Source organism: Melozone crissalis, unplaced genomic scaffold (genome assembly GCF_028551555.1).
Source record: "Melozone crissalis strain CALT ecotype California unplaced genomic scaffold, PUWL_Pcris_2 ptg000013l_1, whole genome shotgun sequence".
Classification (NCBI taxonomy): domain Eukaryota; kingdom Metazoa; phylum Chordata; class Aves; order Passeriformes; family Passerellidae; genus Melozone; species Melozone crissalis.
In genome coordinates this window covers 16,343,773-16,359,616 of record NW_026535791.1, presented here as the reverse complement: position 1 = coordinate 16,359,616, position 15,844 = coordinate 16,343,773, and the positions used below count along the sequence as shown (strand labels likewise).

The following is a 15,844-nucleotide window of genomic DNA, read 5'->3' as shown; positions in this document are numbered from 1 at the left end:
CTCTTCTCCGCCCCGGCCTGCGGGGTGCGGGTCCCCTACATCCCCGGTCCCCTCGGGAAGATGGGACGCTGGAGACGACACCCAGGGCCCGCTTGGAGGGGATGGCGATGGGGCAGGAGGACAGAGCCCCAGGGAGCTCCCCCGGCTGCCGAGCAGCTCAAAGGGCTCATTGTGCCCGGGGCTGGGCGGGGCTGCCCTCCCCGCGGGCCGGGGCCGGGGCCCGCAGCGGGGCGGGCCGGGGCGGTGCAGGCCCGGGGCCGGGGCCGGGGCCGAGCCCGGGCAGGTCTCCCTCCCGCGGCAGCCATGGCAGAGGGCTCCGAGAAGGTGCCGATCGCCCGAGTGGGCCCCGACGATGTGGAGCTGTGCCTGCCGCCCGTGAGTGCTGCCGGCTGGCACCGGGCGGGACAGGGTGGCATCGGGACAAAACCTGTGGGCATGGGTTGGGATGGAACGGGAGCCAGCGAGTCGGGACGGGACGGGACGGGTTGGTTTGGGACGGTGGGGAACGGGTGGGGTCGGGACAGGTCGCGATGTAGCGGGCCGGATCGGGACGAAAGGAGTCGGATCGGGTCGGGTCCGGCCGGGGGTCCCGGGGCGGGGTCCCTGCCGGGTCCCTGCTCCACCCGCGCTCTCCGCAGGCGTACGCGGCGGCCGCGCCCCCCGCGCCGGGGCGGCTGCTGAAGGCCGGGGCCGCGGTGCTGATCGCCGGGGCCCTCCTGCTGCTGGCCGGGGCCATCGGCGCCTTCTACTTCTGGAAAGGCACGGAGCGGCAGGTGAGCCGGGCCCCGGGCTCGTCCGCAGCCGGGCCGGGAGGGCGGGCAGCTCCCGCACCTACGGGAGGCACGGGCTGGAAGCGCTCCTTGCGAGGAGGTCTATAAAGAGGTCTTTAAGCAGACCTGTAGGGTTTTTCCTTTCAAAAACCCCCAAACACCTAAAAACCCAAACCCATAATCGCTGTCTTTGGTGGCTGTGTGGATGGAGCTTCCTGGAAGCACATTTATTAGCAAACACGAAACACATCTTTGAGAGCACAGACTGCACATTGATTTCTGCTCACAAATCCTCAGTGAACTCAAACCCCAACAAGTCCCTGGGGATTCACATCCTGGGCAAACTCCAGCTCTCAGGACAAAAAAACATTGAAATGTGTAAATTCTTTTTTCATAGTATCTGCATTCTCAGTCCAGGTTCTACCAGGACCCTCAAGTACATAATACTGTAATTAACCCATTAACAGGCACTGTTAGTTTTGGTGCTTTGTATACTGTGCGTACACTTAGGTTTGCAGCTGTGGAGCAATTTTTAAAGTTAAGTTTTATTATTTACAGTTTCTGGGGTGCATGAGAAACACTTTATGCAAAGAATGAAACTGAGAAGCTGGTGATGAGTTAAAGACTCAAACTCCAGAGCATTATAACATGTTTACAGATGAATTTTTCTTTCTGTTTACACAGAATCTGTGTTTAAAACATATTTGAAACATGAGGGTACGGACATGACTGTACCATTCTCCATAAATTAAATTAGTACCTTTGAATTTACTTTGGAAGAAGTTTTGTACTGCCTCTGGCCACACGCCAGCCCTCATCAAGGAGAGCCTTGTGTGAATTCCAGCAGCCAGAGCAAAGGTGGCCCTGTGAGATACACCCCTACACACAGGGATAATTCAGATAATCAGAAAGAAAAGTACAAGGTTTTACAGCAAAAAGACAGGACACATTGCTGACCTCTAAGACGTGCTGCAAGAACTGTGTGTTTCTCTGGGCTTTTGAAAAGGGAGAGGGATGCAAATGGTGGCATAGGCAGGGGACAGTGCTTTCAGCTCTGAGCAGGTAGGTGCATTTGTGGAGTACAAGATAATGCTTCCCTTTTTTAATGCTCCTGTCGTCTAAATTCAGCCATACAAAATATGTCACATTCACAGTTTCCATTAAGCTGCAAAGCTGCTCTCTAGGCGAAGACACTGGGAAAGCTGAGAGTTATTTTTCCAAGCTGCCTTCATACTCAGAATGCTGCACTTGAGTTGCAAATGTTTAGGAAGCAACTGCAAGAATTATATCCAGGGTAATTAATTTTAAAAAACTAACACAATTTTAAAATTCTTGGTTTTATTTTATATCTTTAAATTCTTCCCTAAATGACAGGGGTATCAAAGTCTCAACTCTAGTTCAGCCCCTGTCAGGGGGAGACCATACACTGGTCTGGTTTTATGGACCACTCTCAACAGGAGTCCTAGAAAGCAGAAATATGGGAGTGACTGTGTATAACTGAGGAACCATAAATCTTTAGCACCTTAGACTTCCCTGAGCGAAGGTGAGAGAAGAAGAAATTTGTCTCTAGCTGTCAGTGTAAATTTTTCATTAAAATGCTGTAAGGGCTTTTTTAAGACCCAAAATAAACTGCTTGTGCAGCACTTTTAGCAGAGCTGCACAGGAGAATCACAAAACCCCTCCACAGATTGTGGTCCTCCAGCAAATACAAACCACTCCGTAGCTCTCCTCATTGAAAATAGGATAAGGGCAAATACGCTGACAAGGAAAATACCAGCCTATACAACTTCACATCCAATTTAAACAAAGTTCACATCCATTACAAGCTGGGAAGTGTGTTCGTATTCAAGAGGAACCTGTTTTTGTGTGCCTCAGCAGAACATCCTAACAGATAAACAGGGCTTGGCTTCCTTCAGAGCAGGACATTCACGCCTGCTGTCCTTTGGGAATCATGCTAGCATAACAAGAAATTCCTAAATGTCCTAGAAGAGGGTTTTTAGGCCAGAGTGAACATGGATGTGGACTCCCCCCACATTGTTTTTGAAGCAAACTATAAGCACTCCCTGGAAGGGAGATCTCAGATCTCTAGTCCTACTTGATGCTCAGAACAGGGACAGCCGTGGGGTCAGAGGTGGCTGCTCAGGGCTTTATCCAGTCAGGCTGTGAAAACTTCCAAGGATGGAGACCGAACAACCTCTCAGGACTGGCTGCCCCACTGCCAGCTGACCACAGTGCTGAAGTAGTGCACTGTTGGTTGCTGGAGGGTTATCAAATGCCCGCACCAGCAAAATTTGGGAGCTAAATAGGGATATGAGAGTCAGATTGACCATTGCCTGGTGTAGGAGGAAGGCAGTAAGTAATTACTGGCATGTGCTACCGCTCTTTTATTGATTCCAGGTGTACAACGTTCACTATACTATGAGCATTAATGGAAAAGTACAAGATGGATCAATGGAAATAGATGCTGGAAACAACTTAGAGACATTCAAAACAGGAAGTGGGAGTGAAGAGGCAGTTGAAGTCCATGATTTTCAGATCGTAAGTAGTGCCACTCTTGTCCTTCATGTAACACACTCCAGTGCTGGATGCTTAAGGACACCTTGTTCTGCCCTGACTTCTCTGCCCCACTTAGTCTCAGGTTCCAGCCTCCAACCATCCACACAAACATTTTTGCTGTCCTGGCTTGCATTCCCAGGGAGACAGGCAGTTTCCTCCAAAACAAAAATCAAAGTGCTTTTTGGAGATCAGCCATGCCAGGTACCACTCCAGGAAGTGGTGTGGATTAGGCTGCATCGGGTTTGACTCCATGTAAATACTTTGCATTTTCAAACCGCTGAGCAGAGATGTGACATGAGACCTTGGGGTCTAACTAGGAAAACATTCTGTCAGGCTGTGACACAACTCTCTCACGATTTCATGTGGTTTGAAGTGACAGAAACACCTTCCCAGACATCCCTGTCTGAGGAGCAGAGGGTCAATACAGTAAGACAAGGAGACACTGAGGAGAGACCACTCTGCAGTGCTTGACTTGGGGAGCTTCCTTTGCCCTGAGGTCAAGGATGGGAGCTGCTCTCCATGGCTTGGCCTGGTTTCATCCCCATGGCAGAGGATGGAGGCATTTGGCACAGTTTATGCATCTGTGCACCAATGCCAGGTGTGGGCCCCTCGGGCTGACAGCAAACACACTTGGGCACCCCAGCAACTTGTGGCTACTCAGCAGGGCCTGAACTGACAGATGCCAAACCTCAGCAGAGCTCAGCAGCTCGGACAGAGCAGGTCTCTGAGCTGCCCTGAGCTACTAAGGCACATCTATGTGATGCTGCACAAACCCATCACAGGGCCCAGAGCCTGCAGTTAAATGTTCTCAGGTGCAAAACAGCTTCAGAGTTAAGCCCTCTGCAAGTCAAAGCAGCACCTAAAACAAAGGCGCTGCTGCTAGGAAGCCTCTCTGCTTCTGGAGCAGCCACCTTTCCCTTGCTGCATCTAGAAAGGCAAGGAAATCCAGCTCCTTGGCTTTTGAGCAAGAACAAACAAACCCATGCCAGGAGATGCTGGACCCCCAACTTCCCCAACAGCTGTGGTTCTGCCTTTATGCAACTCTCATTAGCATCACCATAGCAACATTATCAGCAGCTGAGTAAGAGCATCCACAGCGAGCTCTTCTCATTTGCCTTTGCCATTTCACATCTGCACAGAAGCACAGTCCACTGGAGAGATGCTGAATTCATGTTTGCTCCACGTGTTGCTGCCTGTGAGATACTGCCTGTCACAGCCAGGTTACAAATCAGATCCCAACACCAACCAGCTCAAGGGACCTCCCAGGGATGGTGCCTGCTTGTCATTAAAGAGGGCCAGGGACAACCTCAGCAAAGGGATGATGCCACTTGGGTTTTCAGCCAAGAATGCACACAAAGGAGAAAGCAACTGAAGAGATGGGCTTCCAACGGACTGGTATTTACATTAACAGTTTAGGATTGACTGGCACTGCTGGAATGACTGCGTGGTCAGAGAAGGCTTGGATTTGGCAATATAGGGTACTCCTAGAACACCTGGTATACCACAAAGCCTTATATCCTAATGCATCCATCCTTGAATAGCCATCTCCTCTCTCACTGCTTTTTGTAGTCATTTTGTTGTGACAGAGCTGTGTCCTGTAGCTACACAGGACCTGCAGACACACAGAACATGGCTCAGGTGCCCCAGCACCATCCCATCTCATGCTGCACTACATGACAGTCTGCTGAGTTGGAAGGGACCCACGAGGATCATCAGGTCCAACTCCTGGCACAGCACCATCCCAAGTGTCACACTGTGTGCCTGAGAGCACTGTCCAAATACTTCTTGGTCTCTGCCAGGCTGGTGCTGTGACCACTTCCCTGGGGAGCTGTTCCAGCGCCCAACCACCCGCTGGGTGAAGAACCTTTTCCTGATACCCAACCTGAACATCCCCTGACACAGCTTCAGGCCTTTCCCTTGGGTCCTGTCACTGCCACCACAGAGCAGAGGTCAGTGCCTGCCCCTCCTCTTACCCTCACCAGGAAGCTGTAACTGCAACAATGTCTCCCCTCAGTCTCTTCCAGGCTGAACAGGCCTCAGCTGCTCCTGACACAGTTTCCCCTCAAGGCCCTTCACCATGTCCCCCTCCTTTGGACACCCCCTAACAGTTTCATGTCTGCCAGTGTGGCACCCAACACCGCACACGAAGACATCCATGATACCCCTTCAAGGCAGATGAGAGGGGTCATGCTGACACCCACACCCCTTTCTCCTGGCAGCTAGAGGCCAGGCAGAAAACCAGCACAACTTAAAGAACACTAGGTAATTATATTTAGGTGGTTGACTTGTGCAATCGCATGAAAAACACAACAATTTTGCCATTTACAACGAGGTATCTAAATTTATAATGTAGAAGAGAGCTTTTTTACGGATACTCAAAGCCTACAGTAAAAACGTAGACACTACAGACAATGGCAAGATGTTGATGCCCAAGGTTCTGGCATGGGCTGGAAGGTATGTCCCAGGACTTGCAGGAAACTTGCTCCTTCTCTTGCTCAAAACTAGACATCTATGGTTTATGCAACTGCATTTCACCCTAGTAGGCCAGACAAAGTCCCACACACAGATTTCTGCACCAAACTGCCCGTCACAAACTTCCCTTTGCCGTCACAGTCACTTATTTGTACAGACTGAAACAAACTGCCCCCACATTTTTGTAAAACTGTGTCACAAGGGTACCATGCCACCAGCTAGCACAGTTTCAAGACTGCCTACGTTAGGTGCTAAGTTACAGTTCAAATCATGTCAACTAATTCCTTAACAGAGCTACTCCAGGTAGCCTACAGCCTGCATGGAAGCACTTACATAAAACACCCCCCCACTTTGAGAAATCAAGCAAAAACTTCCAGACCAATTTGACCAAAATTGTGAAGCTAAAATGATGAAGGGAAGAGCGTTTTCTTGCTTCTGGTTTTAAATAAGGTTACCCTTCAGACTGAAAACTCAGTGGCAATTTTAGCAGAGCTGAGGCACTTTCTTGGGGGTGGTGAGGAGCTGGAGGGCTGTGCACAACCCCCTGCCTTCTGCTTTTGCAGGGCATAACTGGGATCCGTTTTGCTGAAGGAGAAAAGTGTTACATCAAAGCCCAGCCAAAAGCTCACATCCCTGAAGTTGATGCTATGGCTAAAGCGAGCCTCTCATCTGAGCTGGTAAGGGGTAATTTGTTGGGTTTTTTTAACTAATCTTTGTATAGAGAGAGCCTAAAGGAGGTACTTAAATACAAATAAAAGTGGCATTTGGAAGCCACTCTGGCTCATGGTAGGGACAGGGTGGGATAGCTGGGATTCAATGACTGGTTGCAAGAAGTCCCTAAAAGGTAAGAAAAACAAGGTTGGTGTCAAGACATGTCACTGTGTCCAGGGACATTGTGAGAGGCTGCAGATTAGTGAGCAGGGAAGCCACAGACTTCTGTGATTTCTGCCAGATCCACAGGAGATCTCCGTGACAAGAGCACCTGCCTGGGACCAGGCTGTGCACAAGGCTGGAAGGGAGGGCCTGGAAGAAGCAGCTGCTGTAGTCAATGCAAAGGAGGACTGTGGTAGATCCCAGGAGATTTCTATCAATGCTCTTGAGCAGAAACATGAACTCCATCACTCTAGACAGTAAAAAGGGAATTGTGGAAAACATGGCAAAATTTAAAATATTTCAGAAGAAATAATTTATTATAAAAAATATGACTTAGCCTTCTTAGCATAAAACTTAATTTTACATGTTAATTAAATTTCATAGAATTTGCATCACAACCAGCACAGAAGCTGCAGCTCTCACCCAGATACCACCAAATCTCCTCACATTTGCCCAAAAGCCAACTGCTTTATGTGCTCAAAGCCTGAGTTTCCCAGAGCCCAGACCCCCAAAGTTATTGCTTATACAGGAGTGGCTCCAGTGACTTGAGTCCAGCTGAGGCTGGATGCAGCTGGATGCTCAGTCACTGGCAGGAGAGCACAGGGGATCCACAGCCCCTTTCCCTGGGTTTGCTCTGCTCTTGGGACAATAAAAGCAAGTTAGTGGGGAGAGTGGCGCTGTTAAGGCTGCACCTCCCTGCAGTACTGCTGTGACTGCTGAACATCTGCTTTAAAATTAAGGGGAAAAAGATCTTTCCTAATAGAGTCAGAAAGGCTGACAAATGTTACAAAGCCTCCTGAAGCTGGCAGGATTTTCCCCATGATGGGAAAGAGAACTTGCACGAATTCCAGAGAGTTCCATCTTTCCTGCCTTGCCTAATTTTAAAGGCAGCTGGCCTTGACTTAATTAGCACTACTGCTTGGAGTCAAAGATTGAATTTTTCATCTTTTTGTAAAAACGAAGTCACAGACATGAAGACATTATCCTAAATCATCAAAAACTTATTTCTAATTCTACCTGCTGACAGTAAAATTATTTCCTTGTCCTGTTTTTTGTGCATCTTCTCCCAAGATGCATCACCTGTGTGACTGTTGCAATGAATCACATGCACCAAGCAGCGCAGAGCTACTCCTAAGACATTAACTTTTCCCCCTCACTCAATTTTCCAGGCCAGATGTACTACAGGACTGGCAAAGTAGTATTTATTTTTCTGGGCCAAGTCATCTCTCTGATATGGAAGTATTTAGGAAAAAGTATGCATATGCTGTTTTCCTGCAATGGGCATCACAGCAACACTACCTACAGAAATTGTTGAGTAAATGAGTTTTATAGAAACCCACGTTCTGGCTGCTCACAAGTCAGGATCGTTTCAAACAGAAACAAAGGATATTTTTATTTCTGAAAATTAGAGTCAGATATTTCTGATGTTGATAAAAGCTTAAGTGGGAGAATGTAAATAAAGAGCAGTAGACAGATTGGATAGCAAACTTAAATGACTTGAGACCTACAAAATAAATCAATAAACGCTAAAGAAACAACAACTCAAGGGAATAAATGGATCTAGTCAGTTATATAACAAGTCTTGATGACTTTTATGAAAGCAATTTAGAATTTTAACTTTGAAATCATGCTGGTTTTCATGATTCAAAAGTTAGTTTTCTTTTAATATTTCACCGTTGCTATAAAATACTTACACATTTTATGTAAAATAATACTTTGAACTAACAACTTTAAAGAATCAATCACTGGCATTTTCCTACATTACTTTGAAGATATGAACCAAAAACCTGCAGGGTACACTTCAAAAAGGCAGACTCCTTTAACTTGCACTTCAAGCTTTTGGTCAATTGAATTGCTTTTACCAAACAAGACCTTTAATCAGACCGATCACATTGACTTAAAACTGGAAGCTGGAGCAGTTCTCAAGCTATAATCTTCTCTAAAACTTTTGAACAAGATTCCTCCCCTCACCCCCCCATATACACGTTGTAAATAGAGTTATATATTGGGAGTATGTCAAATGAGAACAGGGCATAAAAAAAGATGAAGGACTTGAGTTTTGCTGGTATTCCATTGCTGCTTTGCTGAAGGTGGTAGAACTTTGGTTTCCAGCACCTGAAATCCTGGTGCTTTGGGCTGAAAGAACTCTATCACCCAGCCCTCATGCATGGGGCAGAAGCCTTCCAGGAGTGAGATGGGTGAAATCACAGCCCCAGCAAAGCTGACAGAGGCTTTGCCCTTCATTTCAGTGGAGGCAGCCTTTCCCCAGGCTTTGGCTCAGCACGATTCCCTCACATTGATGACATAGAAGGATGCTCGGCATTAGCTGCAGCGGATAATTATACAGTTTGGTGCTCAAGAATTAGCAGCGAGCAGGCACATGACTGCTCACTGAGCAGCAAAGGATTTATGCTCTTCTATTTGCAGGAAGATGAAATCATGCCTGTGAGATTTGACAAAAACTCCCTTATCTGGGTGGCTGCAGATGAGCCTATCAAGCATAACAGCTTCCTAAGCCCCAAAATTCTAGAGCTTTGCAGGGATCTTCCAATTTTCTGGCTGCGACCAACATATCCCAAAGGTAACATTTCTTTTATTTGAAAAGTATGTTATCCCTCCCTTCATCTAAATGCCTTCCCTTCATCAGGTCTGCTACTGAAACTAGCACATCTGGGAAACCAGACTCCTTTCCTCCCTTGCCCACGCCTTCCTGGGCTTGAGCCAAGATTGTGGGTTTGGAGTTTATCCCCTAGATATTTTCCATCCTTGTATTTACTCAGACAATTTGCATAACCCAAGTGGGTGACTTGCTAGGAAATGAAACATTTCCAGAGAGGTTAGTCTACTTCTAGAGAAGGACAAGGCAAGAGCTTAAACTAGCCCCCTCAATGTGTAGGCAGCTGACACCAGGTAACAGGTGTCAGGAGTCTGGGACCATAGCCTGTCCTGTTTTCTACCCTGCTTCCCCAGAGGAATTCAGTGGAGTGGAAGCAAGATGCTTTAAGCCAGCCAGCTGGTGGGTGGTTTATGAGACCCGGGGGCAGTCCCAGCTCTGAACTTGGGGCCCAGAGGCAAGCTTAGCAAAGGTGTTCAGGAGTCACCAGGAAGATGGCAATTCCTCCGGGTAACTTCCACGCTTCAGAGGAGAGAAGGCTCAAAAATATGTATTCCTCCTTGGTCCAGTTAATATCAGAACACTTGGGTGGGACAACGTGTGAAAAAAAAAAATTACCACAGTTTAGAACACCTGTGGACTAAGCACCAAGCTACCAATATTTTCCACTTCCCTTGCATATCCCACTGGCCAACAAAAAAACAGTATCAAAGCTGTCCAGAACCAGATATCCTTGAGAGCAGGGCACCATTCCATCATAAAAGCATTTTTTAAAATAAGTGAGATGTGAACAGCTGGTCTTGCTAGTGCTGTTAACTGCTGCTGGGTTAGTGACCACAGGCTGGGTCAAAAAAGCCCCAACAAATCTCAAATTTTGCCTTAAGGAGAGAATGGGGGTGGGGGGGGAAAGGCAATCACACTGCTTTGGACTGGCATTGGCTGCAGACAAAATGGAGGAAGGCAAGCAGCTCCCATGGCGATGCACGTCAAGTTTGCCAAGGTACAGTTTTGGCTTTCTCTCTGCCCTCCATCCTCTCCTTTTTTAATATTTAAAGAAATCACTGAAATATTAGGTAACTACAATGACACACTCAAGGTAAGATTGTCCCTTGGTGATTATTTCTTCAGATAACCAGAGGAGACAAATGAAGAGAAACAAGCGCCAGTCAGAACCAAACTTCGATGAGGAAGACTTGGAAGCTGCTTCTGAAGAAGTAAACCCCAGGTCACGCACCGTGCAGCTGACTCAAGAGCTTGGCCACCAGACTAATGAAACCAGGCCAATGGCACAAGAAACTGATCAAACATTTAATCCAGACAACCCATACAACGTGAGTATTTACACTGCATTCTTCCTTCAGAGCTCAGGACTGTGTTGGACAGGTAACACTGGTAATGTGGGGCTTGTCATTTTTTTTTTTAATCTGCACAGTCTTTGCTTTTTCAGCTTTTCTATGAAATAATAGACTTGTAAAACACCTAAGAAGCTCAAAAATGTCTTCCCTCTATCCTCTTCTCCCTTCTTCTTCAGTTTTAGAGTTCTGAAACAAGTCTGAAACAAGCACAAGTGCTTGAGATCACAAGGTTAAGGCAAGTTGATGCCGAGTTTCTTTTTGAGGTTTCCAGATCCATATGGAAACAGCACTGGAGATGTGACAAGGGTAGCACCTTCTCGAAACAAACCAAAGCTGGTCTTGATCAGACAACTGAGACCCATCATTTACTATGTGAAGAGAGTCCAGTAGCTAGAAACATGCTTTGCTCTCAAACAGAAATTAGTACCAGACATGACTGCTACAGGGGAACACAGCAGAAGTGTCTGGGTGCAAAGAGATAAAGGTTCAGCCAAATAAATTTCTTGCTCAGCCTCTCCTCTGTGAGGGTAAGCAATCCTAGACTGGCAATAACCTGACAGAGAAGAATCTGTTTTGAGACAGCAGCAGTGGGTGGAGGATGACTGTTGTAAAACTTGTTCTCACCCTTCAAGAAGCAGCAGCCCCCAGAAAGAGCAGAGGAGCCACCCTGCTGCGTCCCAACACCTCTGCCACGCTGCAGGAACACTGGCTGTGCAGGAGGCACCTTCCAGTCTGCTGCACCAGCGCCAGACAATTTACACCCACCATTTGGTGCAGCAGGAGTAAGTCATTTTAATACAACACTGTCACAAGATAAATGCCTCCTGCTTTGGAAGTAAGTCCCAGCTTTGACTTGACATTTATGCAACAGCAGGAGATCATTATACTGTGACAGCATTCTGCCGAGTTGACATCCCTTAATTAAACTTAAATTAATCACTCCAAATAAAGTGGATCTATATCGACTCTCTCACGAGGTCAGTTAAACAGCAGTGGCACTGGAATGTAGCTTCTCCTCACAGCCACTAAGGTGACCATCTCCATGAGGTCTGAGCTGCCCTGCCTCTGGAGGCACAAGTGCCACAGGTCTGCTCTTCCAGCCAGGGGCAGCCAGGCCAAATGGAGAAGGGCCAGACAGAGGCAGCCATCAGGCTTCCCTCAGCCTGCAGGGCGGGGTTTGCCCTCACCAACGGCTCCTGCACCCATGCCTATCACCAGGCTTTCTTGGAGCCAGCCACTGGACTGACAAGCACCATTCATTATGCTCCAGGCCTTTCCTGAAGGATGAAATGAACCCTCCCTAGAGCTATTTCTCTTTACTCACTGTAAGTGGAGCCTGGACAATGAGCTCAGGTGATGTTCATGGTGCAGGTATCTGAATTCAAGGATGATGAATCCTAATCAAGAAAACATCTTCCCTGCTCTCAGGACTGGGAAGGAGTTGCTGGGGTCCCTAAAAACACCCAGCTGTCACTAGTGTCCTGTGCAAGCCCAGACAGGGGGTGGCACCTTTCTGTGTCACTTTTTTTGTTGTGCCACTACTTTCCAAAAATGAATGACAAATGCTTAGGTAAAAAGCTGACTGGTACTTCAGCATTTGTGCATTACTGCTGCTTTTCTTGAAGTAACACCAATGGGCAAAGAACGGCCCAAGTTTCCAAAAGCAGAATATCAGGTTACCTTTCTTTCCCCAGAAATGAGGAAAGGAATTTTGAAGGGTAAAGGCTTTTAGATATTTTGTGCATGCTTTACTCCATATAACTCCTTACTGTCAGCTACAGAACAGGCACAATTCTCACTGTCAACAATGCACCTAAGTGTAGTGGGGTGGGAGGGAAGGAACCAGACTCAGAGACAAGAGCCAAATCCTCAGGAAACTGCAGGGGACCAGAGGAATAGTTTCCTAAAAGGGCTGTAAAAAGCATTAAAATACAGAATCTAAAACTAATCATAAAAACCACATCATATATTTCAGGAATTCTCACCTACATTAAAGATTCAGGTAACTATCTTGAAATCATTTCTGTCACTAATATTTAAAGTTTGGGAGGAGCTTACTGTTGCTGGAGCTTTTGCAAGGACAGTAGAAGAAAAATAGCAAAGTTAAAGCTGCCTGTTGCTCTTTCCATTTTGCAAGGGTGATCGCACCAATTCTATGCTTCTGCCGAAGAGAGCAAGTCAAAAGAAAAAATAATAAAGCAAGATGCATGGGACACTTAGCGGGAGTTTTGTCAGCTTCCACAGCCCAAGACTGCAGGTTTTACCCTTTGTGGGGTTAAGGGGAGCATGGATGTATTCTGCCATTCCATGAGAATGAGAGCACTGGGATGACATTTAACATTTCACGTTCCAGCAGCTGGAAGGCGAAGGGATGGCCTTTGACCCCATGCTGGATCACCTGGGCGTGTGCTGCATCGAGTGCCGGCGGAGTTACACGCAGTGCCAGCGGATCTGCGAGCCCCTCATGGGCTTCCAGCCGTGGCCCTACAACTACCAGGGCTGCCGCAGCGCCTGCCGCCTCATCATGCCCTGCAGCTGGTGGGTCGCGCGCATCATGGGCGTCGTGTGAGCAAATCCCTCCACCAAAACAAAACCAACTCAATGGAGCCTTGACAAAATGAGCAGGAATACAATGAACTGTAAAAGACTAAAACCAAAGCAGCCGTACCGATCCTGCCTTACAAAATCAGAGCCTGTTTTTCTGCACCAAAAGCAAGGTCAGATATTCCAGCTGCAAATTAAATGCTCAAGTTAATATTTCATTAGCTTTACAAGAGGCAAGGGTACAATAGCAATTGCTGAATTAAAAAACTGAGACTTCCCAAAAAAAGACAACATTAAACTTTGCTCAAAATTGGTTTAGCAGTCCAGAAGCTTGCCCATATATCTAAATTCATCCTTTCAAAACAAACGCCTCTCTTTCCAAGCTATATGTGAAAATTTACACCCAATTAAGCAACTAGCTCAACTTGTACACTTGGGAGTGCCTTTAATCCATGTAGCTTACTTAAATAAATCACAACTTAAGTTGCTCCCTGTTGCTATTCAGAGTTGCCAGGTCATTATGAATGGTTATAAACCAATTACAGCATACCTTTCCCACAAAGCTGCTCCAGGGGACACGGGAAAGCGCACATTGTGCTAAATCGGAAACAAACAGCAGGAAAAGGGGCTGTGGAAGGGGATGTGAGTGGCCACAGAATCAAAACCCTTTGCACATCCCAACATCAAAGAAGCCCCAGCATCAAGAATCCTGTATCCATGATACCACTGTAGTGTCTAACAAGTATCTGCTATCCAGCTACTACAGCAAAAGTATTTACATGCAGTTACAGACCAAGGAGTCTCAAGACCCTTCAGAATGTACAACAGCCACTGTTATTTATAAATCCTTGAACTAGACACTTTTGACACAAGATTACAACCCCTCTTTATTTCACATGGATAGCAGCCATTCACACCAGTTCCTTTAGTTTTGCTGAAGCTCACATCCCTTCCCCACAAGAGAAACTGTTTACCAGAAGGGAGGGGGAAAAAAGAAAAGCCTTTTTGCTAAGGCAAACTCTGCAATTATTTGGATTGATCCCATTACACATTAAATCTCTAAGGAAGGTACTAAGCTGAAACACTCAAAGGTGGAACAATTTAGTATTTCTAGCCTTGAAAAACAAAATTAGTGGTATTACACTGCCTTTATCCATACTATGTATCTTGAACCCTACCTTCAAGTTTATGGAGCCATCTACATGATCTTTATTTACAAAATGGTTCAGCTTTTCCTACAGTCTGCTTTCTGGAGCATTCATTTTTGTGACTAAACAGCTCTTGAGATGTTGCAAGCCCAGTAATGTTATTAACACTGCGTGACACACAGAAAAAGAGGAATTAATTTGACATAATCGTGGCTTAAAGAAAATAAAGACAACCTCATGTGGAATGCTAAACTGCATAACTGAAAAGCAAAGTGTTAAATGAGAATAAGATGAGAGTAGAATTCAGTATTTTGTTCTATTGTAGCTTTTTAGTATAAACTTCACCTTCCCTTAATCTGAAGGACAGACTTGCTTTGAAATATTTAAATTATAAACTTCTTAAAGTGAGATTTCAAGGCCTGTTAAATTTGAGTTTCTGCTTTTTAAACTGGAAATGACCTTGATCATTATGTTGTTTTAGAAGTACATCTATCATATGCTTAGAAAAGTCAGTTTTCCTTTTTTTTTTTTACTGCAGATTAAACAAACACATTAAAAAAAACCCAGTTGCTTTCTGTGTTTTTTTCAATGTAGAAGGTGTAACAATTCTTTCACATACTCGTTAAAGAACTGTCTGAGGAGGAAAAGAAGGGCATCAGCAAGTGAAACACTGGAGGCAAAGAGAGAGAAATGTGACTGTGTGTATGTCTGAACTAGACCGTTGCTCTCTTTTGCATCTTGAGGCAACCTGTCATCTGCTTCTCTCTGTGTCCCCCAATAAAACAGCCTCCTTCTGAAGACACAAAACCAACTTTCTGGTAGGTGATTTCCATGTCTACACATACTTAACAGAATTAATTTTTAACAAAAGCTTGTAATCATTTGCTTTCCATAGGCAGTCACAAAGCATGTAAGAAGTAAAAACAGCATCCTGCTCATGGATATAGAGCTGTCACATATGGCATGTACGTCTCAAGAACATGTCTGTGCACACCATGCCACAAAAACCACAGTGACCATAACATTTATCCATTTCCAAGAGGTAGGAAACAAAATGCCTCCTCCAACTCAAGCTTCTAGTGAGCAAATTCCTATTTACATTCATATTGGATTCAAAGAGAGAAAAGTAAAGATCTCATGCTGCAGCAAGGTTGGAAAAAAACAATCTTCCCTTCAAAATCTGATTTTGAAGGAAAAGTTCTGAGACAACACAGGGATAGCAGTAAAACCAAAAAGCCATCAGTGTGAAAAGATGTTGTGATATTCCCTGAGGTTGTGGCTGAGACTCCAGCTCTAACCATCCAGAGTGATCCTTTCACTACCGTACACTATTTAGTACCAGTAAAGGAGTAAGTTTCTCACTGCCATCACAAATGTCATGCCTTGGCACACTCAAGAGGTTACAACATATCATCATTTGGGGAAATATGGAGCAGGGTGTTCCTCGAACCTGACCCCGGGCCAGCAGAAAACAGCTGAAAGCCTTCCTTTGGCCAAAGTTTAGGGAAAGAG

General features: G+C 46.0%; 1 protein-coding gene across 1 annotated transcript; it reads left to right on the top strand.

Moving 5' to 3' along the window:
• The first annotated feature begins 303 nt into the window (after positions 1 to 303).
• On the top strand, positions 304 to 14,185 carry CNMD (chondromodulin). The gene is made up of 7 exons (XM_054271861.1): positions 304 to 498; positions 639 to 773; positions 3,168 to 3,308; positions 6,362 to 6,475; positions 9,099 to 9,252; positions 10,414 to 10,616; positions 12,994 to 14,185. The coding sequence occupies exons 1-7, from the start codon at positions 304 to 306 to the stop codon at positions 13,207 to 13,209; spliced, it is 1,158 nt and encodes a 385-aa protein (XP_054127836.1). The 3' UTR covers positions 13,210 to 14,185.
• The last annotated feature ends 1,659 nt before the right edge of the window (positions 14,186 to 15,844 follow it).

Bases quoted from the DNA above. Each gene is read 5' to 3' on its own strand.
- CNMD (XM_054271861.1), top strand. From the start codon at position 304: ATGGCAGAGGGCTCCGAGAAGGTGCCGATCGCCCGAGTGGGCCCCGAC. The intron at 774-3,167 runs GTGAGCCGGGCC...TATTGATTCCAG, and splicing joins GGAAAGGCACGGAGCGGCAG to GTGTACAACGTTCACTATAC. The intron at 10,617-12,993 runs GTGAGTATTTAC...TTCACGTTCCAG, and splicing joins ATCCAGACAACCCATACAAC to CAGCTGGAAGGCGAAGGGAT.